The sequence below is a fragment of the Syngnathus typhle genome, linkage group LG10 (genome assembly GCF_033458585.1).
Source record: "Syngnathus typhle isolate RoL2023-S1 ecotype Sweden linkage group LG10, RoL_Styp_1.0, whole genome shotgun sequence".
NCBI lineage: Eukaryota > Metazoa > Chordata > Actinopteri > Syngnathiformes > Syngnathidae > Syngnathus > Syngnathus typhle.
Window position 1 is genome coordinate 3,784,739 of NC_083747.1, and position 26,761 is coordinate 3,811,499.

The 26,761-nt window shown below is 41.3% G+C and overlaps 1 protein-coding gene across 1 annotated transcript; it reads left to right on the forward strand.

The window, feature by feature from the left end:
* The first annotated feature begins 276 nt into the window (after positions 1-276).
* On the forward strand, positions 277-26,760 carry LOC133160928 (G patch domain-containing protein 8). The gene is made up of 4 exons (XM_061289045.1): positions 277-399; positions 18,062-18,199; positions 22,008-22,138; positions 22,633-26,760. The coding sequence occupies exons 1-4, from the start codon at positions 277-279 to the stop codon at positions 25,967-25,969; spliced, it is 3,729 nt and encodes a 1,242-aa protein (XP_061145029.1). The 3' UTR covers positions 25,970-26,760.
* Position 26,761: the final 1 nt, after the last annotated feature.

Consider the following 26,761-nt stretch of genomic DNA (forward strand, 5'->3'; position numbering starts at 1 on the left):
CGGAGCCCCCTCCAAAAGAGGCGCGCATTCATTCATCTCTCCCTGACCGAGGACAGCATGTCAAGCGCGGCTTTCCGGACACTCAGCTTTTTGTCACATGTGACTTCTCATTCTTACTGACCATGTGCGCACTTACGAGTGAGTGGCGGTGCAGTGGGGGGGTGTGAGGAGGGAGGCGGTCCTCACCTGCGCCGACTTTGACGCACTTCGGGACGCCGCAGGGAGGCGACGGAAAGGCGGTCGCGGATGGGCCCTAAGCCCCGCGATTCCCCCGGGATGGCGTGCGGCGCCTGTTACTACCTGGTGATCAGCTCCACGCACCTCAGCAACGGACACTTTCGGCGCGTCAAGGGGGTCTTCAGGGGGCCGTTGTGCACCACAGCAGCGTGTGAGTCACCGGTAAGTACCCCCCCTCCCTCTCCTGAATGTATCTTATACAGTTGTGCTTTTTGGAAAATGCTGCCTCACATTAAAGTGGTAGGAAAGTCTCCCAGCCACAGGCAAACCTCTTTAATGACTTGATGACTGAGCTGTATTGCTTTTATTGTTTTTTATTATTATTGTGTGTGTGTGGGGGGGGGGGGATAAGAATGTAAATGCCAGAATTGGGTATTCAAGCAAAAAGTCATTGTCTCCGCATGCTAATTTTGCCTCCCAAGGCAATGAGAATTAAACAAATGGAATTGCATTAGAGTGCTTTGGGGATGAGATGAGCTGCCTTGTTGTAAATAGCACTAATTACCTGAGGTGTGTTACTAATAGGATGTGTGTGTTTGTGTGCGTGAGGGTACCGGTCTAGACTATTTGAAGAACTCTCTGACCTTTTCTTAGTGCCACTGGTTCTTTTCAGCGACTACAATGGCATTTGGTGTCAAACGGTGTGTGTGTTTGTGCATGTGTGTGTGTGCAAGTGCCCTCATCACGCATTTTTCATGAGCGCCTAATGTGAGATAAGATAAAGTGTTGGAAGTTATGAAAAGTTCGCTGCGTAAGGCAGAAAACAGCAGCTGGTATTCATCCTTGTGTTCTCTCTGGAGTCGTTAGCATTCTGTCACGTTTGGCCCGCTCTCGCTAGGTGATAAGACTGGAAGAGATACTGGAATAAAGTTGGATTCAACACCTGGAAACTTGCCTCTAGTGAAAAAAGGATTAGAGGACTGCTATTTTGTGGATTTTAAAAAATATAAAATTCTGATTTGGATGTAATTTCTCTGTCAACCACTAGATGGTGGCATACTATTTGGTTTGAGACTTAAAAGAAATATTTTGTTGAAAAAAAGTTGGATTCAACACCTGGAAACTTGCCTCTAGTGAAAAAAGGATTAGAGGACTGCTATTTTGTGGATTTTAAAAAATATAAAATTCTGATTTGGATGTAATTTCTCTGTCAACCACTAGATGGTGGCATACTATTTGGTTTGAGACTTAAAATAAATATTTTGTTGAAAAAAAGTTGGGTTCAACACCTGGAAACTTGCCTCTAGTGAAAAAAGGATTAGAGGACTGCTATTTTGTGGATTTTAAAAAATATAAAATTCTGATTTGGATGTAATTTCTCTGTCAACCACTAGATGGTGGCATACTATTTGGTTTGAGACTTAAAATAAATATTTTGTTGAAAAAAAGTTGGGTTCAACACCTGGAAACTTGCCTCTAGTGAAAAAAGGATTAGAGGACTGCTATTTTGTGGATTTTAAAAAATATAAAATTCTGATTTGGATGTAATTTCTCTGTCAACCACTAGATGGTGGCATACTATTTGGTTTGAGACTTAAAATAAATATTTTGTTGAAAAAAAGTTGGATTCAACACCTGGAAACTTGCCTCTAGTGAAAAAAGGATTCGAGGACTGCTATTTTGTGGATTTTAAAAAATATATCATTCTGATTTGGATGTAATTTCTCTGTCAACCACTAGATGGTGGCATACTATTTGGTTTGAGACAAATATTTTGTTGGAAAATTACTGAACCTCATCCTCTGTAATCTTGATTTTTACAGCTACAAAAAATATTTGGTTTTATAACTTGATAATTGGTTTTTATTGCGAGATAGGTTTGGGGGGGAAAAGCTTTGTTAACATAGAGAGTAATCAGTACAACGTTACACAATTACACTGCTCAATATTTTTTAATTGGCCCCTTTGGAAACGTCGACAACTTTTAACTAAAAGGAGACTGATTAAATATTTGTCTAAAATGCAACTTGGATAAAACAACAGTTCTCATTAGGACTAATTTGGTCTTGCACGCAGGCAGCAATTCTTCCCTGGTGCCGTTCAGAAAAAGAGACATGACACAATGTTAATCCATCAGATTGCGCAACATCTTTCTTGACAAATTTACATGTGTTGAAATGTCATTGGTGAAATATTGAACGGTGACACGCTGTATTAAGTGTGCGTTTCATCTGTCCGCCTTCACCTCTCTACTCGCTCTTTTGATGTCTCATCCGTCTGTTGCTACGCTCCCTTAGCTCTTCTGTTCGCCACGTGCAAACAATCGTTACGTCAAATCCTTAAAAAAAAATGCTTTTATTATGAACACCTTGGTACGCTGCTGCTGAGAAAGACTCAAAAGTTAACTGTAAAAGTTTAAGCCGCAAAAGTTTTGGGGGGTATGTTTCACTTTTAATAGATTACAAGAATTTACATAACCTTAAAAAGTTTGTTTGGTCAATTCACTGATCTTGCAATAAATCATTTTTCCAAATTAATGATCACGTAAAAGGAGCGGATGAAGAAAATATATGTACATAATTTGGATTGTGCCACCTCTGATTTGTAATGGAGTTCAAATAATTTCCTGGCATGAGGATGCTTTACTTAATTTAACAGGAAGCACAAACAGGATGGATGATTATCACAAAGTAATGAGGCATCAAGCACCTATTTAGTTCGAGCTAACGCTTTAGTGTTATTAAGTTGTGAAGCGGAAGAGGTCATTTTAATTCTGTCCGAGTTGCGGCTTGAAGACGATAAGGCCCGTGTCGGCGTTGATAAAGACAAATCTACATGCGCAAAGCTTGAACGTTCGATAAAAGCTGACTAAGAGGGTATCGGGAAGGTCAGACAAATATACACGCTTCCATATTTATCCGCGTCCGTGTGGACACGGCCCGATTTATGTGCCTGTCAAAAGGATAAACAGTGTTGTGGTCAAGTCTGTTTGAATGGAATGGTTTGTGTTTGCTGAAATATTGCACCTTGGTGAGATGTCTTCTCAGACAAGGTGAGAGCCAATTTGTCCTTCACATTGAAGAAGACACAAATAAAAACATGATGAAATGCCTCTTCATCAATTGAAGGAAAGAGAGAATTGGTATGAAATCTTAATTCAGCAAACAAAAAATAATTGAATAATGATCTTGTCCCAATTTGACAACACAATGCTAACAAATTAAAAGCTACACAGAAGTAGCATGCAATCAACATTGATTGAGTTAGCGGCTAGCATTTAGCAGAGTTTCAACGATAACTCACCGATTACATTTCAAGATACCAAAAGTGACACCAAAAGTTTAGTTTCTTCATTTTGTAGCTTTTTTCTTAGCTTCAAATATCTTTTTTGTGTCAATTATTTTTTTCGTCCAATCAGATTTCAGCCGCTACATGTTGCCAGTTACCATTTTTAAAATGTGTCTCTTTACAAATCAAACATTTAGCGGACCATTTCACAAAAGAGATTATAAATTTCATTTTCTCATCAAGGAATGAATCAGAAGGATGACTGCCCGCTATGTCGACATAACACGTTCATACTTGATCGCTAATTAGCTATGACTGCCGTCCCGCTAATTCCATTTTCGCTTAACAGTCACCGATGAGTCGGTCTTCAAAACCTCATTGGCGCTTTGAATGTCTTTTATTGACGACAGGAAGGTGAGACAAAAGCAACACAAAAGGACAGAGGCCCATCTTTGAATTGATTTATGATCATGGGACTTTTGGAGACACCCCCCCCTTGCTCCCCCTCCCTCCTCCAGTAGAATATTATATTGCCTTGTGCATGCATACTAAAATGAACATCCGCTTTGATGTATATTTAACTGCCGTTGCAGAAAACAGATGAATCGGTGCCCGGTGTCAGAATGAGTGCCAACGCAGATGCGCGTGCACCCCGTGCGACACCAAAGGGGGGGGTTGGGAAGACGAGCAGTCTTTATGGAAATGACTTGGCGTTTAAACATATGCCCCCAACAATTTAGAGGTGTAAAACAAATAAATAAAATACAAATGAACCAGAGACAAGCCGATTGGTTCGATACTTTCCTTGTAATCTTTGTCACATTGCAATGCGACAAAGGAGCACGAGAATCGTTGGAAGTTGGGGAGATGAGATTTGAAGCCTCAAGGAAAACGTAAGAAAGCCTGATTTCGTCATTCCCCTTGGTGTCAAAATCTTAGGCAATTGATCATCCAGAACAGAGATGTGGAAAATCGAATTTTATATTTGTTTAATATTTTGGATGATTTATTCATGATTGAAACATTCCTTCCACCAACCAAGCACCTACACCTACTCCCCCCCCCCCCTTCCAAACATGGTACAGACCTGTTATTGTAATTAATTTCCAAGTTAATTAACACATAAAAATGTGGGTGTGGTTTTTGAATGAGCATCAGTCATTTGGTGCTTATTTTTCTTCCCGACCCATCAACTTTTATCGCCAATGTGTGCAGCTGTCATTTTAATATAATGGAATAAACTATTCTGGTTTTATTTCCTAATTACACTGTATACGAGGGCTAGACAAGGGTGTTTATTAAATCAATACAATTGACTGATTTACACATTAAATTCATTTTTAACAATTAAATTGCAAGGCTTACTTGAAAATTTTATTGAGCACTTTTGAGTATGCGGTCCTGTTAGCTTAAACTATTATTTTTATTTCCTAATTACACTGTATACGAGGGCTAAACAAGTGCCTTTGTAAAATCAATACTATTTACTGATTTATACATTAAATTCATTTTTAACAATTAAATTGCAAGCACTTTTGAGTACGCGATAGCGCCATTTTCTCAAGCTCTTTTTCTTCAATATTTTCTTTAGCTTGTCTCCGCCGACATTGTTTACCACTTCTGAGTTGTCTTTAGCCCACAGTGGCTTAGAAGTAGATTATACTTTATGGTAGGATTTAAAAGGTTTACACAAGGTTGAAATGAAATAAACGCGGCCATCGAGTTGTTGCTTGAACACTTGAAAGGTTGTTATGGAATCAAGGCTTCTAATACTGCGGTCACTCACAATCACAAAGACACACACACACACTCGGCAAAGTAAGACCGTTTTAAAGTGGGCAGGTGAGTATGGCTGAATGCTGAAGTAGTGTAAGACTGCCTAGATCTTGCTGACCACTGCAAAGTGCTCGTGCTGATCACCACTTATGTCCTCCATCACACTCACTGTGACCATATGGGGGGGTTGGGGGGGTAATTGGGATGGATGGGTAAGCCGGGACAAAGCCAAAGAGGAGGGGGGGAGCCAATGAGACGCTCTGCATTGATTTTCGCACTCTCTCAAGCTCTTTATTGACATTTCATTTAGCTAATGAATTCATTAGCGCTTCATAGCATAATAACCTCCACTTGATAGCCAGGATGACTCCCCCGAGGAAATACTCTATATTTACGTTATGGCTCTTTGCCGTTTTCTTTTCCAAACTCAATCTGGGCTTTCTTTGATTTGCTTTTCTCCCCAGTGTACCCGTTTTCTTATCTTTTTTTTTTTTTTTTCTTACCTCACACATTTAACTCCTGTTTGTTTACAAAGTGCAAATAGTGCTTTTGGAGTTTGTGTTTTTGGCTTTGTGTGACCCTTGCTCATCTACTGGATTGAGATGTTATTTATTTACTTAACTGATGGATGACTCACTGGAGCTTATCTATTTGACCTTTGACCTGCGGTTTACTGCTGTATACACACACTAGCAGAAAGGCTGAACTTACATGAGTTGAAAGACCATTTGAGGCTTTTGATAAATTATTTCTACGAGCACGGGGAGGGCGGCCGGCGTGTGATAAAAACAGAAAGGGAGGGGCGGTGGCAGCACACAATATGTCATCAGATTGGATCCATGGTGCGTAACCACCAGTGTGATTTTTTTTTTTTTTTACCATACAGAACCGTCCTTTATTAAATAGTAAATTTATCCATAAATACAATTTCACATATAGATGCAAAATGGTTATTTTCAACACTTGGAAACTAATAACAACATATTGCGCAAGAGAGAATTCAGTTTATTGTCAGCCTGGGGGGAGCGGGAAAAAAAAAAAAGTTTGAGTTTATAAGAAAAGTAAAAAGAAAAAAAAAAAGACATAAAAGTTTTATGGGCACTCAAAAGGCACCTAGGCTCCAGGCCGTTAATTTCGGGCCTCTCCTCGGTCATTCTGCTTTAGCCTTCAAGGCCCGTGGGCTTCTCCAGGAGAACATACATTATTATTTTATTGTTGTTATTTTATTTTAATTTCACTTTATTTCTCTCAGATTTGTTTTGTCTGACATGAATCAATGCTGCTGGAACACTTAAATGTCCCCACTGGGATCCATAAAGTCCTCATAAAGTTTCCTTCAACTTTTGTGATCATACACAACACTGCAATTTTTGTCATCCGTATCAATGTACTGTACAATTAATTTTTCTTGATTTGGTGAGTCATTTCAAACTTTCCCTGTTTTTGATCATATGGAATTCATAACTAAAGCCAATTAAAACAGTTTAAAAATAACGTTTGTGCCTACACGAATTTTGCACACCTATACCACATTACCGGAGTGAAACTTGAAAACACGACCCCACACACACACACACACACACACGCACACACACAAAGCAGATGTTCTAAGTTTGCACATTACCCGGGGACAGATGTTTGCATGTGTGGTCATTAGTGATCTCAGCATCAGATAATTACCTGGAGTCAAACCAGCACATATAAAAAAAAAACACTCTCAATAACGCAATTAACGTGTGTTTGATAATTACAAGACGATTTGGCCAACCATCTGAAACAGCAGCTCGGTTTCAAAGTGAATGACACGTGTTGAAGAATCAAATGAAACACAGCACCCAAAAAATTCTGTTAAAAAAAAAAAAGAAAAAAAATATATATATACATATATATATAAATTAAAAAAATATATATATATGTAAAGTTTTAAAAAATTATATATATATATATATATATATATATATATAATTTTTTAAAACTATATATATAATTTATATATATATATATAATTTATAACTTTCATTTATATATATATTTATATATATATATATATATATATATATTTTTTTTTTTTTTAGAGTGGGACGGTCTGCTATTAATGTGCTCCTTGTCTGAGGTCACCACATTGGTGACCCTCATCTTCCTTCAGCCATTTCACATTGCTCTCCTTCTCATTTCTCCAGCACATTCATTTTTCAGGAGTATAACCTTTGACTCCTACCGGTCGCGTATGGGTGTGTGCGCAAGTGCCCATGTTTGTGAGTACACCAGCCATATATTGAAGTTGGTGTGTGTTTTGTGGGATGGAAATACTGATGGAATATTGCTGAGGCATAGTGAGGGAAAATCTTTCAAGGAACTTGCCATTCAATAATTTCCTTTTTTTTTTTTTATTGATTCCTTATTCTGCCTCTCTGACTGGATTCATGCATCAATGTTTGTATACTGCATGGAGATGGATTTATCCATTAGCTCCTCCATGCACTTGTAGGTTGGCCACGTTGTACCCATGTTTTCAAATGCCGGCGGTGCGTACCATTCCACGGCTGACATGCTGCTCGGGTTAAAAGCAGCTCAGACAAATTAATTATCTCTTCTCTAGAGGAGGGATGATTCATTGAGAGAGCGAGACGCTGTGAACCAGCACCCTCTGGTTGAGCACAAGCCAACAATTTACTCCCAGACCAGAAGAGACCCGGGTTGGAATAAAGCAACCTGGAATTTATTCTCAGTTTGATCTTTCGATCCGCCTTGCTCACAGAAGCATGCTACATTTGTAGGCTTTATGAAAATAATAACTAGAAGGCATTTTGGATTCATAGATCAAAGAGGATGAAGAATTCCCTGCATCTCACCTTCCTAAAAACATAAGATTAAAATGTGTTTGCCATCTTTTTTGCAGTGCGGGCATTAATTCAAATTGCTACAGTTTAAAAGCCCAACCAAAAAGGAAGCAGAATAATTATTCAAAATGTGGCATGCACATTCCAAATTGGCTTATATACTTAAAATAGTCTTTCCCTAAAAAAGTGTATCTGGAGGTGTGAGTTGAAGGAAAAATGGGACACTTTCATTTATCATGCTCGTGGAAAAAAAGTAAATTCCGACTCGGGATTAATTTCTTTTTTGGGATGGTGCCCTCCGATTGACTGGCAAGCAGGTTGGTACCGATGGTCAGTTACCAGCAACCCTCATGAGAATACGTGGTATAGAAAATAAGAATGTAATGTTTTCATTTTCAACTTTACTGACTGTCACGCCTAAATTGACCTCCTAACCTTGAATTTTCCCCTTCTGCCCACCATCAGATGTCCCTGAGGGGAACTCCTGGCGTGTGGAGAAAGGGTCATTGCCGGGTGAAGGATTTATAGATGAAAAGGCAATTTCAGAAGCGTCACATGATTAAATCATACCTGTCAAAAAACAACTATAGTGGAGTTTATGACTTATGTTTTTTTTAATAATGTATTTTTTTAAATTTTGTAATATGCAACCACAGTAACAAACTACTCTCCTTCGTGGCATGTCAAGGTATCGAGAAAATACAACTCAAAATAAATTAAAAATTACACTCGGATGCGTCCCATCTCACCTATCCATATATGCATATTTCAAAATTAACCAGTCGTGAAAGGGTTTTTGCTCCAATTCCATTGTGCTGCTCCTTTCGGAGATTGTGCCTTGGCCACTAGAGGGCAGTATAATACAGACATGTCTCCTCAGTGAGCTGTCCTAATCCACTCACAGGATAAAGAATATATGCATGTTGGTATTATCATATCTGTCTACATGTGTTGCTCAACCTTTTGTATCCATGATGACAGCACACTTGAATCTCAAGCTGCTAACTGTGTGTGCATATAAAAAAATAAGGCAATTTTAGATTTTGCAACCCATATAAATTCTGAAGTACAGTAGTAAAGGCCGATTTTGTGATACCATGAAAACATTGTGTGCAGTGTTTACAATGCAGAGTGTATAAAATAGTTGGAAGGACATAAAGAAAAGTTCCATCATTATGGGGTGTTCTCAAACGCATTACAACATCCCGCTAGAAGTTTACGATAGCGTCGAGCTGCTGGTGGTAACGATCTTGACTAGGAATCAAAACACAGATCCTAATAATTCATTCCGTTTGTCCCGACCAGTCTTTACATGAGCCACAATGGAGTCAACAATCCGCTGCAATTATCACGAGTCGCAGCAGGATCTTTTTTTTTTTTTTTATCTTTATGCAGATTGAAGCTGCCAGGCGCTCATTTTAGCACAGAAAGTGTTTGCAGTGCACCGCAGGGACGGCAGCCTTGCAGTGGTCCGCATGTCCCCCCCTTAGCTACCAAGACTTGGCTTCCTCCTTTCTCCTACTCCTTCTGTCTATTTGCGGATGTCACTTTGGCGTGATTGGGTTTCGATAAGTCGCTGGGGTGCACGCTGAGAGGAGGTCTCACTAAAATGATGGAGTGAAAGGAAAACCCTACACTTGAGAATAAATATGTTTGCATGTGTGTGTGTGCATCATCATTTCACGGGTATTCATTACTTCCTCCACTTTCCCTCCAAACCCACAGGCAAGCCGTAAACATACTTCCCTTATGCGACTTATTTTTCCCTCTCTGACTTTTCTGCTGCCTCGCTCTCTTTCTCAAGCAGCATGTTTTTTTGTGCGTCTCTTCAGAATGCATATGCAAAATCCCTCCCGCTGTGATCTGGAAAAAGCCACGCGCACAAACGAGGCACGAAAGAGCACTTCTCCATCTGAGCCAAGTTCACTTATCCCGCCGAGGTGTAACAACAAGGTGTTGGAAAAGCTAAAAAGAACGACTAATCCGAGCCGTGACAAATCACAAAACAAGATGGATTCTTATATGTTTTTGAACGTGGGCAAAGAAATATGATAGTAAGTTATTTATATAAATGAGTGTCATCGGCCAAGGAGGAGGCGGAATTCCCAGGCCTGATGAGTAGCTTAATGATTCATCAGGCTAGCTCAGGCAGGCATCAATAATGGATAACAGAGAGGGACATGCAGGATTTCTCGCCCCTTGATTAAAGTGCTCCACAACCCAACGCCACACTTCTCGCCTCTTCTCACCCTTCATTCTCAAGAATAAATAAAATGCCATCCACAGGCACCCTCACGCACTTCGTCCTTAATTTATTTTCGTATAGCTTAATGTCATCACATCTTTAATAAGCTTTTGTCCGCTTTTCATCCCCCTGCCTCTCTTTCTTTGGTTTTAATCCAGTCATAGCAAAACAAAAAAAGAAAAGCTGGATGGAGCGGCAGAGAGATAAAAGGAGAAAGGCACAAATGATTGCTAGCTCTCAAAATAAGCGGTTTCGCGTTGCAGTTTGTGACGGGCAATTTATATTTTGTGCCTCGTGAAAACGCACTGAATTGCAAAATTACAAATCAACTGTCGAGGTCGCATAAAGCTTGGATGAGCTGGATGCATAAGAAGTGAAGCAAGTCAGAGGTTTGAGTAGCTTGGGGGCAGCAGCAGCTAACTAAATGTAGCGATGAGCTTTAGCTAGCTACAACAGTGGCTAAATATTGCGCGTGGCCAATAAGATATGAAATTAATCTAAAATCTACTCGCTGCACAGAACTAGGAATGTATTACAGTTTGCTACATAGTACACTAATTATATTAATGGAGTCTAAAGTATTTATAATATCAGTAATATTTGAGTTTTGATTTTCAAAGTCTCCACAATAAATGTTCTCAAATTAATTAAAGTAGATCTAGTTTTCTAGAATAAACTAAACTTTGCTTTTAGACAAGAAAAATTGCTGTTATACACAATGTCAAACTCTTGACAGTATTAAAAAAAAAAGATTACTTCAGGTCCCTGGGATTAACCTGCCAGAAAAAAAAACCCTGAAATCGTTCCAAGAAATTAAAGTTGCTCGAAATCATTGATTCGCAAAATTACCCCACTAAGCAAAACAATGTCTTTCAAGATTTGGCTCGCTTCACGCAGCATCTCTCCGGGGATGGAATATGAACACAACGACAAGAGGGGAGTTTTTACAGCTGCACACGGGTGTCAAATCTTCATCTAATAGGCGACATAAAGCTCTAAACTCCGAGCGCTTCGCAAACATACATACTAATGCAGCCGTACCCGGGAGATGCGGCGTGAGACGCCGAGAAAGACAAAGTGAGCTGCTGAGCGAGTCCTGCTGGGATTTGAGTCCTTGATCCAGCACAGGGTCTTAACAGCTTCAATCTCAGAGTGTGGGCTAGGACGAAACTGGACTGTTGTGCACGTGTGTGTTCCCTCCCTAAAATTGTCCAAATTTAGCCCAACGTTAAGGACGTACCGTGCAATGTGAAAATCTTGTTAATCTTGTTTTCTAAATCTCCAACACTGATTACCTCCATCTTCTTAACTTGTCTTTTTCATTTGTGTCATCACTCTTGGATGTCAGATTAAAGTTTGATCGAGCCACAAAATGGACGCAATCCTCTCCGAGGGTGTCAAATCAGAAAAAAAGATAAGAGCACACGTTCACTGATGGAAAGTAGGCCTTTAGTGTAAATAACACAAAGGTGGCCTCCATTCACCAGAAAGTACTTGATACCAGAGATGGTATTTTAGGAAAGAAGGCTGATGGAAGGACAGTGAACGGACAAGACCTGTCAAGAGGTGACACTGAGCGTACCCGAGAGAACGGAGTGTTGTTGAGGAGGAGAAACAGTGAAAGCAAAACAGAGTGTGGACGAATCTAAAAATCTCCAAAGCATCTAAAGAGGAACGGGTTTCAATTGACTGGAGTTACTCCTGCCTCAGATCTACGGCGGAGGGAGCACCAGGGGGAAAACAAGAACAAAAACAAGAACGAAAACAGGCTCCATGCGGCGCATAATTACCGAATACATGTTCTGTCGGAGAGACCATGAGACAAGCTCACGGCTACATCCTTTACAATCGCCGTCCTTTGTCTTCCTGTAATTGCTTTTATGGGGTGAGCCTTAATGTGCTCAGAGAAGGGCAAGGAAAAGCAAAAATTGCCTTTCAGAGAAACAAATACAAGTCCCTAAAGAGCGAAGTGAGAAAGGGGAGGGAGGAAATGATAAATATACAGTAAGAAAAAAAAAATTGACTATAGTTTAGGGAAGTTTAAGAATTTGGATACTTTGCACCAGTCAAGTTAAGTTTGCACCAGGGCTTTAATAGTTTGGGATTTTTTTGATTAGACTGGTCAATTTTATTTTGTTTTTTTTCTAAATTTAGTCTGTTTAATTTATTTGGCCTAAAATGAAGCTCTATTTAATTTAATTTAATGTAATTTAATGTAATTTAATGTAATTTAATGTAATGTAATGTAATGTAATGTAATGTAATGTAATGTAATGTAATTTAATTTAATTTAATTTAATTTAATTTAATTCTATTCTATTGTATTCTGTTTTATTTTATTCATATTACCATGATTATTTTTGTTTTACTGATTCCATTCATTTTCTTTCATTCTAATAACCTTGTTTTTTGCGCCAAAAAAAAGAAAGAAAAAAAAAACAGAAGGGTATCCACTCTGACTTAAGAGTCAAGTGTGTTCACCTTGCCCCCACGCATGCACGCCCGCATTCTGGGCAGTGAATTTTGGCACATAACAGCGCTGATCAATGACAGCGTGCACCGCATATAGAAGGCACCTGTGGAGAAGAGATACAGCTGGATGTTCCCTCAGACAAAAAAGAAGGCAATGGGATTGGGGGAAAAAGATCCGCGGCTCACTAGAAAGGTTCTTTCGACTCACCTTTTGATGGACATGGAATTAAATGTTGATGGCCGTATCGCAACGATCGTTTCAGTCGGGGCCTTGGGACTTATCAGGGATTTGTGATTTGTGCTTCAGTCTGGCACAACAAGGAAAAAGCCATTTTTTTTCCGCCACTTTTCACATTTGGAGTGAACCGCATTGAAGAAAGGGGAGTTTGCGCCGTTGTGGGAAGGAACATATGACTTTTCTGCCATCCAATGGAAGCAACCTTTAAATTCAACATAGAGAGAGCCACATGGCCTACATGGCATGAAGATGCAGAAGTCCATTTAAAATGAATCGCATACAATACGCATAATCACAACTGTACTCCGATGCAAAGTTTGAAGATCAGATCTGAGGCGGCGCACCCGACTACAAAGGGCACAGTGAGCATTAGCAAATATAATCTGCTCATCATTTATTCATTCAGTTTGTTTCATGCATGCCGCTCAACCTCAAAAGGTCAGCGAGAAGCACAATGTTTTTGTTACGTCAAACAAAACGGAACATATGAGCAACGAGGATTGCGCGGCACGCTTCATCATCTTCTTCAACGCATCGAAGTCATTTTTGGAATTAGTGACAAATCGAGATGAACTGCTGAGTGACGTTCAGCCTATATTTGTTTATCCGTGTCGTCAGAGAGCACGTTGCGTTTCCGCATGCTTGCGAATATTAAACAAGCGGCACGAAGAAACGATTTATGCAAACGGAGTATTTATCGCGCTCGCCGAGCTTCGAATTATCAACTTTGCCGCGGCTTCATCTTTCACCTCGGCCGTCGAGAGCGATTGATGGAAGCACAAATGTCTTTTTTTTTCCATCATCCTGTCACTTTTTTTTTTTTTAAGCTTGCCTTTTAATATTTTGTGGCAATTTGATCAATTTATAATGAATTAATTCATACTCAATTTATTTGATAAATATTTGAAAAAATATATAAATTTATCATTTATTTATTTAATAAATATTCGGAAAAATGATTTGGATAATTGCTAATTATAATAATAATAATAATAAATGAAAAAAATTGTTTATTTAGGACACCTGTGGCATCAACATGACATTGGGCGATGACCTCATACTTTTAGCTCCGCATAGACACCCCGCACACTCTAAACTAACTACTGCAATGTCACATCTGCCATTTTCTACTCGATTCGACGGTGCAGTATTTCCAAATGGACCCCGATGATATTTTGCACAAACATGTAAAACAGTAGCAGACAGAAACACACAGACATTGACTAGTAAGGCCATGCAGATACTCATGCATCAGTCAAATAAATAACCGGGGTGGGAGGGGGCGAGCGGCCATGAAGGCATAATAAAGGCAGTCAAGGGAGATACATTAAGGTTGTAAATATCAGCTCATTATCGCTTTGCTGTCTCGTTTGGAAGCCGTGTGCGTGTGCGCGTGACTTTGTCTAACGGAGATCTTTAGATCATTACAGTAGCAAACGTGTCATTAGCTCCATAGGCTAGAGTGAAAGACAAAAGGGGAAAGAAAAAAAAAAACTTTTGAATGCATAAATAAATGTGACATACCTAGAAGAAGATTAAGAGCGCAAACAAATTTGGCAGCGTAAATAAAATTGTTTCTTTTCATTAGTGTGTCCAGGCTAGGATGCTAATTATGGATTAAGATAATTAAACGCCTAATTGGGCTTGATAAACAATTAGAAATTGCATGCCCAATTGCTATGACAAGGCCCAAGCTAAATTAGGAACCATTACAATTCAACAAGCGTCTCGGTTAATCTTTGCCGTACTTTTTGGCAAGAGTTGAGGAACAATATTTTTCCGTCAGTTTTGCAATCGTGTTAACAAACTCAACATAGTTTAGAATGCGGGAAATGAAAAGTAAATGTGATTATGGGATGAATCGTCACAGTCTAAAGAAAATGACTTGTTTTTTCTTCATGACTCTTTCAGAATACTTGTTTCAGCCCCCATTCACAATGAGCAAAATTTAAAATCACAAGCAATTACAGCCATCTTGTAATTCACCACTACTCTTAAATTCTCCATTAAAATCTTATTCAGGCTGACATTGACCCTTTTACCAACTAACTGATAAAAGGCAGGGAAATACCAAAAAATAAAAATATCCAAAAATATTTGCTCTGCATTTCCGACTGGCATTTTGTTCTTTGACAAAAGTGAACACATACACAAAAGTAATGAAGATGTATGAAGGTGGTGAAAAGGAGGATACATTCTCCACTGCACACATTCAATCTGCTGCACAAGCGGAGCTCTCTCGCGGGAGCTTTTTCATGAATATATTGTATATCATTAGCGTACGCATAGTCCAAAAAGCAGACGGGCCATGTGGAAAACATTCTAAGTGTGACTTTCTTGCCGCAACAGATTCAATTACATCCTTCCACTATTTGCTTGAGAAGTCTTTCCTATTTGAGGCATGGCTGAAGCCATAAGCAAACACGAGCTCATTCAAGTTCATGGTCATCATTGTGCTTTTTTTTTTTTGACGCAAATCAAACTCGTATTTGCATATGGCTGTCGATGCATGAGAAATCACATTTAGGGTTGGAATTTAGTAGAATGGCAAGTTGTGACTTTGAGCGCTCCCTTTTTCTCGTAAACATCCGAGCGACTTCTCGACAGATAATTGCACTGTATTAGCTTGCGTCAAACTAAACGGGGGGCAAGTACACACACGTATACACACACTCCTTTCAATCTCATCACTGAGGCAGCACTCAGAGAAAAGGATCATTTCCTGGTCACGGCTTTAGGTCGACAAGATGGATCAATAAAATACACACACACACTCGCAGGCACAAAGGATCAATGTTTATTACTTACCTTTCTGTTGAAAATCCTGTCAGCCAGCTCACCCACTCTGACTCCAAATCTAATATGGACAAAAATATTGGGATATTGATTAATCAAGCAGCCAACACAAAACCAATTTTATTATTGTATTTTTTATTTATTCTTCCGTCCCAATACATACAATAGTATACTTGCAGCCAAAAAAAATATATATATAATAAAAATATATGGAGAAAAGTATCGGGACATTGATTCATCAAGCGGTCTTATTAAACACTATTTTTATATTTTTAATCTTCCGTCCCAATACATTCGCCCGACCCTAGCTTACCTGCAGACTGAGCGAGCCAAAAAATATATAATAAAATAATATAATATGGACAAAAGTGTTGGGACATTGTTTAATCAAGCAGCCAACACAAACCCTTTTTTTTTTTTTTTTTTTTTTTAAATCCATCTTCCATCCCAATACATTCGCCCGCCCCTAGCATACCTGCAGACTGAGCGAGGCTGAAAAAGAAAGTCATTTGATCCATCTTGTTTTAATTAAAACCACCTTCATATGCACATCAGGGATCATTAGTCTCAATGGTAATAATACAATAATGTGGAGCTGTGATATGCACTGTCAGACTGTCTGACCCGGCCTCGCTTCACAGACGAGGCGTTTGACAGAAGGAGAAAAGGGCAAACGGGGGGGGCTGTAAAAGGGAGGGAGGGGGGCGTAACGACTACGGATTTGGAAAAAGAAGTATAGAAAGAAGTGACAAGCTCAAATTAAATTCCCATCATGTCAGTGTAGAACAGAATTCAATAGTGTTTATTGGCAGACCCTAGCCTGGGGGAAATTACATTCTGAAGCCGAGCATGGAATGAATACACGCACACACAAACATCTACTGTGCACAATTTTGAATATCCTCAGATGGGAGGGGGGGGGGGGGGGGGCAATCCAATGGCAGATGTGAGCTAGTGATGTATCCCCCGGGGTCCACGTGCCATTTGTGTACAGTCTGTCCTTGTTCTGCACACACATCTGCTGCGAGTTTGTTTCTCTGATTCGTATCTTCACACAAAAACATCAATTGGGACATGATTGCATATTCACACACAAAAGTCCAAGTGGTGCATTATGGATGATCCATACTGCTGTTTTTTTTTTCCCGCCCCCACGATTGTCGTTTTTTTTTTTCTGTAGATTTGACTTTGATGTGACTCGGGGACTTTTTGTACAGGAAAATAAATAGGAGTTGTTTTATAGAAAAATGGACTTTTGGCTTGTTAGATATTTTTCTATTGAAGACTACCTGCTGGTAGTTTGAAAAGTAAAAAGCCACATTCAAAATTGATTCACAAAGTCGCTGAGTCGGCATTGAATGACATTTAAGTAGATGAATTACGACTGCTGAATATTATATAAAACTCTTTTTTTCCCCCAACCCAAGTTTCAAATTATAGATGAACAGCTGGCATGTTCTTCTCAGCTTTTAACAATCAATAAAAGATGAACATGAGTTTGCACAAAGTTGTTATCAAAACGTTACCTTTAAGTTGATCCATTTTCTGTCAACACGCATGAGTAATCCACGGGCGCCGCCGCTTCTCCTGTCACCTGTGCTGCATTTCCCTGAGCATGCATTTAATTTAGCCCCGCCCCTTTTTTTCATATTTCAAACTTCCTTATCCTTGACTCCTTGTAAGCTTCCACCTTGCATTAAATTCATCTTGATTCAAAATTTAATGAGAAACTTATATGATGGCCTCAATTTGACTCCATCTGTCCAAATGATCATGAGGGTCAAAGGTCACCTAGAGCCAAGCCTAGTTTACCAGAGTGGTCAATGGCTCAGCTAGACAAAAAGGCAATTTATAGTCTTTAATTAATTGAACATGAATGTTTTTGTAATGTGTAGAAAAAAAAATAACAATAAAAAAGAATAAAAAGCAGACAGCAGAGATTTCATCCTCGTCGGAGGGTGTCAGCGGGTTCACGTGGGCCCGCGCTTATATCCCATGCATTTGTTAACCTCAAGCTAATGCTACGGCAAAGTACTTTAATGGCGTGCCGTTAAACGTCTCTACTCGGAGCAGATGTCCGGGTTATTACGATGGGAGAGCGTCTCCGGGATGCAGATTTGCTGTAAACTGCTACCGCTCTGCTTTAAGCCTTCAGGTTATTGTCACTTTATTGCCTCCATTTCTCGTCATGTCTCTCCCTACTTCAATTTTTCCGCGTGTGTTCTGCAGGAACGCGGCGAGCGAGCGTTGGGTTGCTCAGTGGAGGATCTGAAGTCTCTTTTCTACTGCGAGCTGTGTGACAAGCAGTACCTGCGCCACCAGGAGTTTGACAACCACATCAATTCCTACGACCACGCGCACAAACAGGTACGTGACGAGATGAAAAACACAAAGGGGCATTTGTTATGATCCCCCCCTTGTTGCGGAATTGTGTTGATGCAAAACTGTCGTCTTAAAAATTGGCGCACACACACTCATAAGATTTCAATCACTAATAAGAAAACGAAAGGGATGAGAAATAATGAAGGGCAATTAATATTTGATGTGAACAGGAGGAATAGACGTCAGCGGGAAGCACATGAACTTGGGATGACATTTTATGGGTTCTGATGTGAAGGGGTGATGACATCACTGATGAAGAATGAGCCTCCGGGCAGAGATGTATATTGATGTAAATGAATCGGAACGGTTAATTGCACTGATGATCAAAAATGTGTCAAAGTTGCGAGGCAACACATTTGAGTAGTTTTGAAAAAAAAAAAATGCATTTGAGTTAATGTTGCAAGCTCAAATCTTAGATGTCTTACATGCACGGGATCTTCTCGACGTGATTGACTCGTTGGCTACCATTGACGGCTAGAGACGTCAATTTGTAATTGGGCCTTCAGTGAATAAGTTAAGTGAACTCTTTTTTTTTCATTTAGCTTTCCATTCTTATTTCCTTCCACAACTCAGTAACCTACACGTGATTAACCCATTCATTGCCATTGACGACTATAGACGTCTTTGCAATTGGGCTGTCAGTGAATGAGTTAACCTGTTCTTTTTTTTTTCCCATTTAGCTTTCTATTCTTATTTCCTTCCATAGAAACACACAGTAGTAAACAAAACAAAAACTATTAGTCATGACTCAAGTATGATTGTATTATTCCAGTTTGGACAAGATGAGACCAATGGAGCGTTAGGAAAAGGCCCGGCAGCAGGTTCCCCTCCTGTGCTCTCATTTTCATACACAAGCCTCTACTTTGGAACTAACAAGCTGAAAGTTCCGCGGTTACCGCATTCTCGTTCGGCTTTGTGTTGTCCTGCCAAGTCGTAGAATAAACATACAGACGGCGTAGCGCGCACGAGCAATCTCCGAACCGAGCCAGCCCACCTATGGCTTCCAGACGCCCACACCGGGCCACGGAATGAACATTAAATAAGACTATTTCATGTAAGACTGTCATTGTTCTTTTGAAAGGGATTGAAGCAACTGCAGGCCAATGTTAATGCTTTGTTTTAGCCAGCGGCAGGCGCGGGAAAACAAGCTGCACGAGGCTGTGAGCTGACAGTAGCCACTGGCGCTGAGAACACACACATACACACACACACAGCGTGGCATGCATGTTCACTGCTGAGCAAGGAAACAAGAGATGAAATTCCAGCTGAAGATGGCTTCCCTGCAGGAGTATTGGCTTTGGAGAATGGAAGCTGATTGCATTTACGCTGTCTACCATTGATTCAGGGTCTGCATAAGAGCCGTGCTCAGCGTTTTTCGTTGATGGTTGAGATTGCTCATTAGAACGTAAATGGCCCTCGTTTAAATCAAGAGACATTTGCATGAAGACATTTTTCAAAATGATGCGAGGCACCAAACAGCTTGGAAGTGTCGCACGTCTGAAGGAATATCGATCGCGGCGAGATGGACACGTCGGGCGTGATATTAGAGATTTAAAAGGAAGAAAGAGGGCACCTGTGATTTTTTTTGCTCACGCTAAATATAGTTTTCGTTTTCATGAGCGAAGAGTAACCTGGCACTGCCGTTCCAGTAGGAAGGCGGCGCAAGTTCGCATGTTCCTTCCGGCTCTCATCATCATGGACAGCTTTGAGCATGCCAACTCTGATTTGGTCCGCCGCCCGTCTTCCGCTTCTTGTTCGCTGCGGTTCATTACGTATGCCCCCCCACCCCCCATGCTTGAATATGTTGAATATTACTCACAGATCTGCCGTTAAAGGAACTTGACATAAGCCATCAAGTCAAACACTGACTCCTTGTCCGGTGTGATTTGATTGAAGATTATTTTTTATTGACACCATTTTGGAAACGTCAATGACCTCCACCTTTTTCTATGCAAATAGGTTTCATAAAATTTCTGAGGGTGGTATAATAACCTACATGTTGACCAAGATAAATATCCAGATGGAGTTATTTGAATTTTCTAATACTTTAATCAACATCAACCAGTTTCCATTGCCCCGGTGTGTGAAAATAAGTTAATAAAAATGAAGAATCATAATTAAAAAAATATTTGAAAATATATGTATATTTATTTAAAATAAGAAACCTATACACTTCATGAAGAGTAAATAATTTATCTCTTAGTGATCTGAAGTTTATTTTTATTATTTTCTCCATTTCCTGTGGTTAAAGGAGGAATAAAATGAAATTAAATAAATAAATAAATAAATAGGTGAAATAAGCCTGTAATAGTAACAATGAATTTTTAAAAAATCCTTAATTGTTGTTCCATTATTTAAATTTTGCGATGAAATATTTTTGGAGTTTGAGCAAAAAAATAAAATAAAATAATGGCACCACCCACCTGTTCCTAACATATGTCATATTCAACAAAGCAGGAAGTAGCAAGTTAACAAACAGACAAATGATTTTGTACTATATCACTAGTTCTTATTACTACCTGGATGCAGAAGTAACAAATGTTGCAGCAATCAACTCCCACACCACACAAGTGCTTCCGCATTAGCGTCCTCAGTGAGCTGATAGTGGGATGTTAAGCATCAAATGATAATGTAAAACGACAAGCGCTTGTGTAAGACTCGGCACAGATTAACCTGACGTCTGTCATCCCCCTGCGCGAGATCTAGGTGTGAAAAGAGTGTGAGTGTATAAATAGATCCAATATCTTTGGGGCTAATCTGAGGTGTGTGCATGCAAGTGATATATTCTGGATGATAGGTGGGAATGAGTAATATCATGTGGGAGGAGGGGGGGGATGAGTGCATGATAATTATGCTGCCAGGTATTCTGCAAAAATAATACGTCACGTAAACACCAAATGGCCAAGACGTTTGGAAACGTGTGACAAAGAGACTCGAGAGAGATGTCGGAGGACAATGGCGCAGCAACTCCCGAGTCCCTCCTTAGCCTCAAGATGCAGACAAGCAGACAAAGACAGGCACATGTACACACCTGCCAAGCGTGGATAAAGGAAGGATTAGCGTGTGTCAGAAAAGGAAATCGGAGAAGAGCGCTGTGAATCCTTGAGAGAATCGGCACAGTTACATTGACGGACATGTTTTCGTCGACATAAACAAACCGCGGTTGGTTGTTATTTTTAAAAAGCAGCGTGAACGCATTGTGGTAGCATGATTTTTTTTTTTTTTAGATCATGTCCTACTGTCAAGACATGATAATGTTTTAAGTAATATGACAATATTATTAAAATGAATAATATTATAATGCTAAAAAAAATAATAAAATAATAAATATAATTCAATGTAAATAATATAAAATATAAATAAATAAAATATTGTTAAAATTGTCCACCTTCACCTATCTCACAAATGATTCTAAGCCAATCAAGACCAAATAGTAAATTAACTTTTTTTTTTTTTTTCTTCATGTGAAATTTGTGTTATTTTGTGTGTGCTAAATAAATATAAACAAACTTAAAAAAAAGTCACAACTCCTAAACTGTCATGAAAATCAAACCGTCCCCGCATAAATGTCACTCTTCGTATCCAAACAGCTCAGCGTTGACATTAAAGTCTGCCACTCAAACTGTGTCCCTAATCGAGAATTCACCAGATATTGCTCTCAAGCTGGGCATTAATGGAAAAAAGCGCTTTTGTCTCAGCTGAATGGAATGAACTGAGCGTATTTTGCAGAGAAAAATCTGCAAATGCAAATGCGGTTTAAAAATCAACCTTCCCTAATGTGTGTTTACTGCAGAGGCTGAAGGAACTCAAGCAGAGGGAGTTTGCTCGCAATGTGGCCTCTAAGTCCTGGAAGGATCAACGCAAGCAGGAGAAAGCTCTCCGACGCCTCCACCAGCGAGCACAGCTGCAGCAGGAACGCCAGCGGTGAGTTTGTGTGTGCGTGTAAAATTAAATCGACACTCCGTAGAGGTTTGAGTGTGTCACATCTATTCCATGTTTCTTAGATTTGATGGATGCAGCCGCAGATGTGGGAGCACTCAGTTGCCGTCGGTGGGCCACAGGTGAATATGGAATTTTGTCAATTAAGATTTATAAGTACATACCCAAGTCATCGGTGTCAAACATAAGGCCCGGGGGCCAGATCTGGACCGCCACATCATTTTATATGGCCCTTGAAAGAAAATGTCTGTTAAATTTCACAACCCTTGCTAAAAATATTTGTTGTGTGTGATAAATAACATTGACATTTCAGTTTTTGTATGATAATATGAGATGATTAAACACTTATTTGATCTCACGACTCTCTGAGGGCAACCGTATCTACAAATAAATAAATTTCTCACCCCTGGATATTCTTTTAAATCCGATTTCTTTTGGACAGCAATGTGAAATTGAATATGTTGTGTCTTTCATTACAGTGGCCAAGGAAGGACGTTTGAGCTACGGAGTACTGTCAGGCTTGTCAGCCAGCAGCAAGACAAAGACACGGAACACAAAGCCCGCAGCCCTGTGGACAAATTTGAAGCCTTAAAACACACACACAGGCCCCAAGCCAAACACGGCGGCACATCTCCACTGAGCCGCCAGCGAGAAAATCTATGCCGGCCTCTCCCCCAAACACCACTGGTTACTCCGGTCGAGTCCCCGCTAATCACTCATCTCGAGTCCGATCAAGGTCCTTTTGCAGTGAATCAGCAAGTGGGCTGCCAGCTGCCTCTGGAGGAGCGAGGGAGAGCTGGAGGCAGGCGTGGGGTGTCCTTCTGTTTCTCACGCAGGGGGCCGCGGCTGGAGCCCTCTGCATCGGTTTTCTCTGACCAGGAGGAGGAGGAGAGAGAGAGGCGGGAGCAAATGAGAGAGCGGATTAAGGGCATTTTGGAAGACATTGAAAGGGAAATTGAAGGTGTTGATCCAAGTAATACGAGAGGAAATTGCACGGAGGACACCCAAATAAAGGAGACGGTGAAAGATAATCAGAGCGGTGAGCTGAAGGAGGGATCGGGAACGGTGTCCGTTTTGCGTAAGGACGGGTCCACCTGCGTCGGGTGGCCTGTCGGTTTGGTGAAGTTCACCAAGTGTGAGCCGTGTATCTCTTATAGCTGCAACCCAAACTGCACAAAGCAAGCGGTAGAACAACTCGAGCCGGCTATTCTTACACCAGACGCTCGTTACTGTTTACAAAAAGGGATGAGTCTGGCGCACGAGGCGAAAAAAGCTGAGGAGAATGTCAAAGCGGAAGCACACCTGTTAGACGAGAACAAAAACCTTTCATCGTCAGGGGGAGGATCAGAAGGGTCGTCGCGCATGCTAAGTATGGATCATCATGTGAGGGCGTCCTCCTTTCCGTTTGACCCCGCTCGTAGTGACAGCTTTGACACCAACCTCGCAATTCCTCCGGGAGACAGCTTAGCGAACATTCAGGAGGGAGACCTTAACTGTAAATTAGAATCTGTCACCCAGTTGAGCGAAAACAGGACATGCATAAGCCCGCACAGGCGCGAGAGCGAGATGACGTGCGAGGGTGCAGGCGATGCTCACCCACGAGGGGGCATCTCGTGCAAGAAGAGTAAACACGGCGTAAAGAAGCCAAAGTTGGGAAAGAGAAAGAGGAGGGGGAAGGAAAGGGCCGCAAATGGACGCCAATCACGGAGGTGTAAAGTGAGGAGTGTTGTCTCTGCCGTCTATAATGTTAGCCCCAGAGGAGGAGAGACTGGAGACAGTTGGGGAGACAATAAAGGACAGCGAGAGGCAAAAGTGTGGAGGAGCAGCTGTCTCCAAGGGAGAACGGAGGCCGAGCCAGTTTACGTCTCCGTCGGGAAGAGACGACCTCGCAGGAACTCGACATCTCAGTTCGTGCTTGGCGGAGAGCAGGGGGAACCGTGTCGTAGTTTCTCCCAGTTTGCCAGACGTACACCTGACACCGAAGGGGAGCATATTCCCGGGCGATCTCGCTGCTCCTTAAACTCTTTCTCACCAAGATGTAACTCAAAGCTGTTTTGGGAATCGGGTCACCATAGCAACCCCAGGAGTTTCATTGACTGCAGTTACCCTGACAACAGCTGTAGCGGCAGCCCGGCGAGAAAGAGAAAAGTCGTCCATGGGGATAGAAGATTCATTCACAGTAACGGGAGTAGTTTAAGATACTATGGGGAGACAGACAGAGGGCGGCGCATGGGTTGCAAAGACCGAGGTTTGTTCTCAGACCAATGGGAGTGGCTTGGGGAGAACGAAAGGCTCGATTCTGGATGGAGATGGAGAAACAAGACTTTGGGGTGGGAGTGGGGCAGTAGGGCCAGCCTAAGTCCAAGCAACAGGAGAGCAAGCATGGAAGATGTGGATTGGGACAAGTGGACATTGGGAAGCAACGACAGTTGGGAGGAAAGTGGGACACGCAGGTCTACCTCCAGGTCTAGAACTGGTCCTGACAGTAGGTGGAGCCCCAATTGTGCATGGGGATCTGCAGGGACGGGCCACTCTAGGTATGTGCCGAGCCCTGGATGGTGGACAAGTAGGCGGATGTATAGCCCGTCAAGAGAGTCTACCAGCAGAAGTCACAGCCCACGTTCCTGCAGTCCTTGCAGCAGCAGGGTGTCTGAGCTCAGCTGGGAATGGAGCAAGAGCAGCACCTGCTCAGGTATGACATACCGAAGGGCCCCATCCGAGGTAAACTCGCAAAGTGACTTGACATCTCTTTCACCTGACCTTACCTTCAATGCTGCAGAATCTTCACCAGACCCCAATGAACATCGTTGTCGGGTGAGCAATACATCTCAGCTTGAAAGGACCAAGTCACTGTCAGACTGTGACCAGGAACCTCCGGTTCCTACGACCACAGACAAAAGCATCCCGTGCCAAAGTGATCCCGTACCACAGAAACCAATGCGGACATTACAGCTCCCCCTCATTGGGAAGCTCCCTGCAATCCAAAAAAAAGCAAGAAGGCGGAAAGAACAATTGGAACGGATTCAGAAAGAGTGTGGTGATGAAGAAGCGAGTCAGAAATTGGACGGTGAACATCCTTTGGCTTCGGTTCAATCCAACCAAAGCAGTATGCCAAATCTGTGTGCAGCGGAGATTAGGTCTGATGACAACAAGACACCTCAGCCAATCAGCTTTAGCGCAGAGGAGATGGACAAGTATCGACTCCTCCAGGAACAGGCCAGAGAGCACATGCAGAAAGTTCTGGAACAAGGTGAAGAGAGCACAGATGTTCCCATGGAGACAACCCTCACTTGCACGGCACAGACAAACGAGTGTGGGACTCAAGGGGAGGCGTACACGCCTGCGGCCTCACTCAAGCCTCCACAGAATCCTCACACAGTGCAAACGGGTCACAACCTTCAAGAAAGACTCCAACACATGAACCCACAAGAGGATTTTCAACGGCTTTTGGCTGTCCCCAACCTTCCTCCCCTTGCACTCACCCCCCCTTTGGCCAACCTCCATCATTTAATTTTACAGCACCCAGCCTTCTCCCCAGTCCGTTCCCCGGCTTCAGGCCCCTCACCCGACGTCCACCCAGCTCAGCTCACCCACCTACCTCATTACCTTCACCCCTCTCCCGTCCCTCTCTCATCCCTCTTTCCCTCTATCCTCCTCGCTCACCCTTTCCTCCCCCTTCCACCACCTCCCCCAGTGTCCGCCTTCCAGGCAAACCCTCTCGCGCCACTTTCCACGCTGGCTCTGCAGCCTCCAAACAATCTACGACCTTTCTTGGACACGGTATGGCCAGTGAGGTTCCAACAGAAGGCCTTGTAACCGTGTTTATTAAATATCCATGGCGAGAGAGAGAGAGAGCACATTTCTGTTGTACCCTGTATGGAATCCATTGGAGTTCGTAGAGTGAGCCACCATTTTTCGATTGAAAATACGTTTCTCCATTAATCCCCTGCCGCGTGGCAGCCGACAGTGAGACAAGCGACTTTGATCATTTTTGCTTTCTCGATCATTCAAGCTTATAATAAAGAGAAAGGTGCACCTGCTATTCAAAGACAAGCTGGGCTTGTGTTAGCATTGCTACGCTACCTTTGAAGTGGAGCCCCTGCATGCTCCCTGACAAAGGAAATAACATTGCTTGGTTTGAACCACAAGCGTTAAAAAGTACACCTTTGAACAATCGGAAATGAAAATGTAGCTTGGTTCACATTGGAATTTCTAAATTCAGGTGGATATTTGACAGAGGTGCTTGGATATGCTTCTGTTTATTTTAGAAAATGAATGAAGCTATTTCAAATGTAATCCTTTACAAAGTTTGATATAGAACTTCAATCTCAAGACATTAATTGATTCAATTCTTGTAAGAGCATGTTGCACTATAGTGTCTATGAACTGGATTTCAGTAGGTGTCACCAGTTTGTATTTTGTAAATATTTCCAACAGAGCTTGTGCTCGATTCAAGATAAAATACTGTCTGGCTTTGTTGCCAATGTCCCATTTCCCCTACACACATATGTATTTATGAAAGTTGTTACGGCAGCGGTTTGATCGGTGCTCAAATAAAGCGCATCTTGAAAAAATCTAAATGTTGTTTTATTTGATTGCGATGATGAC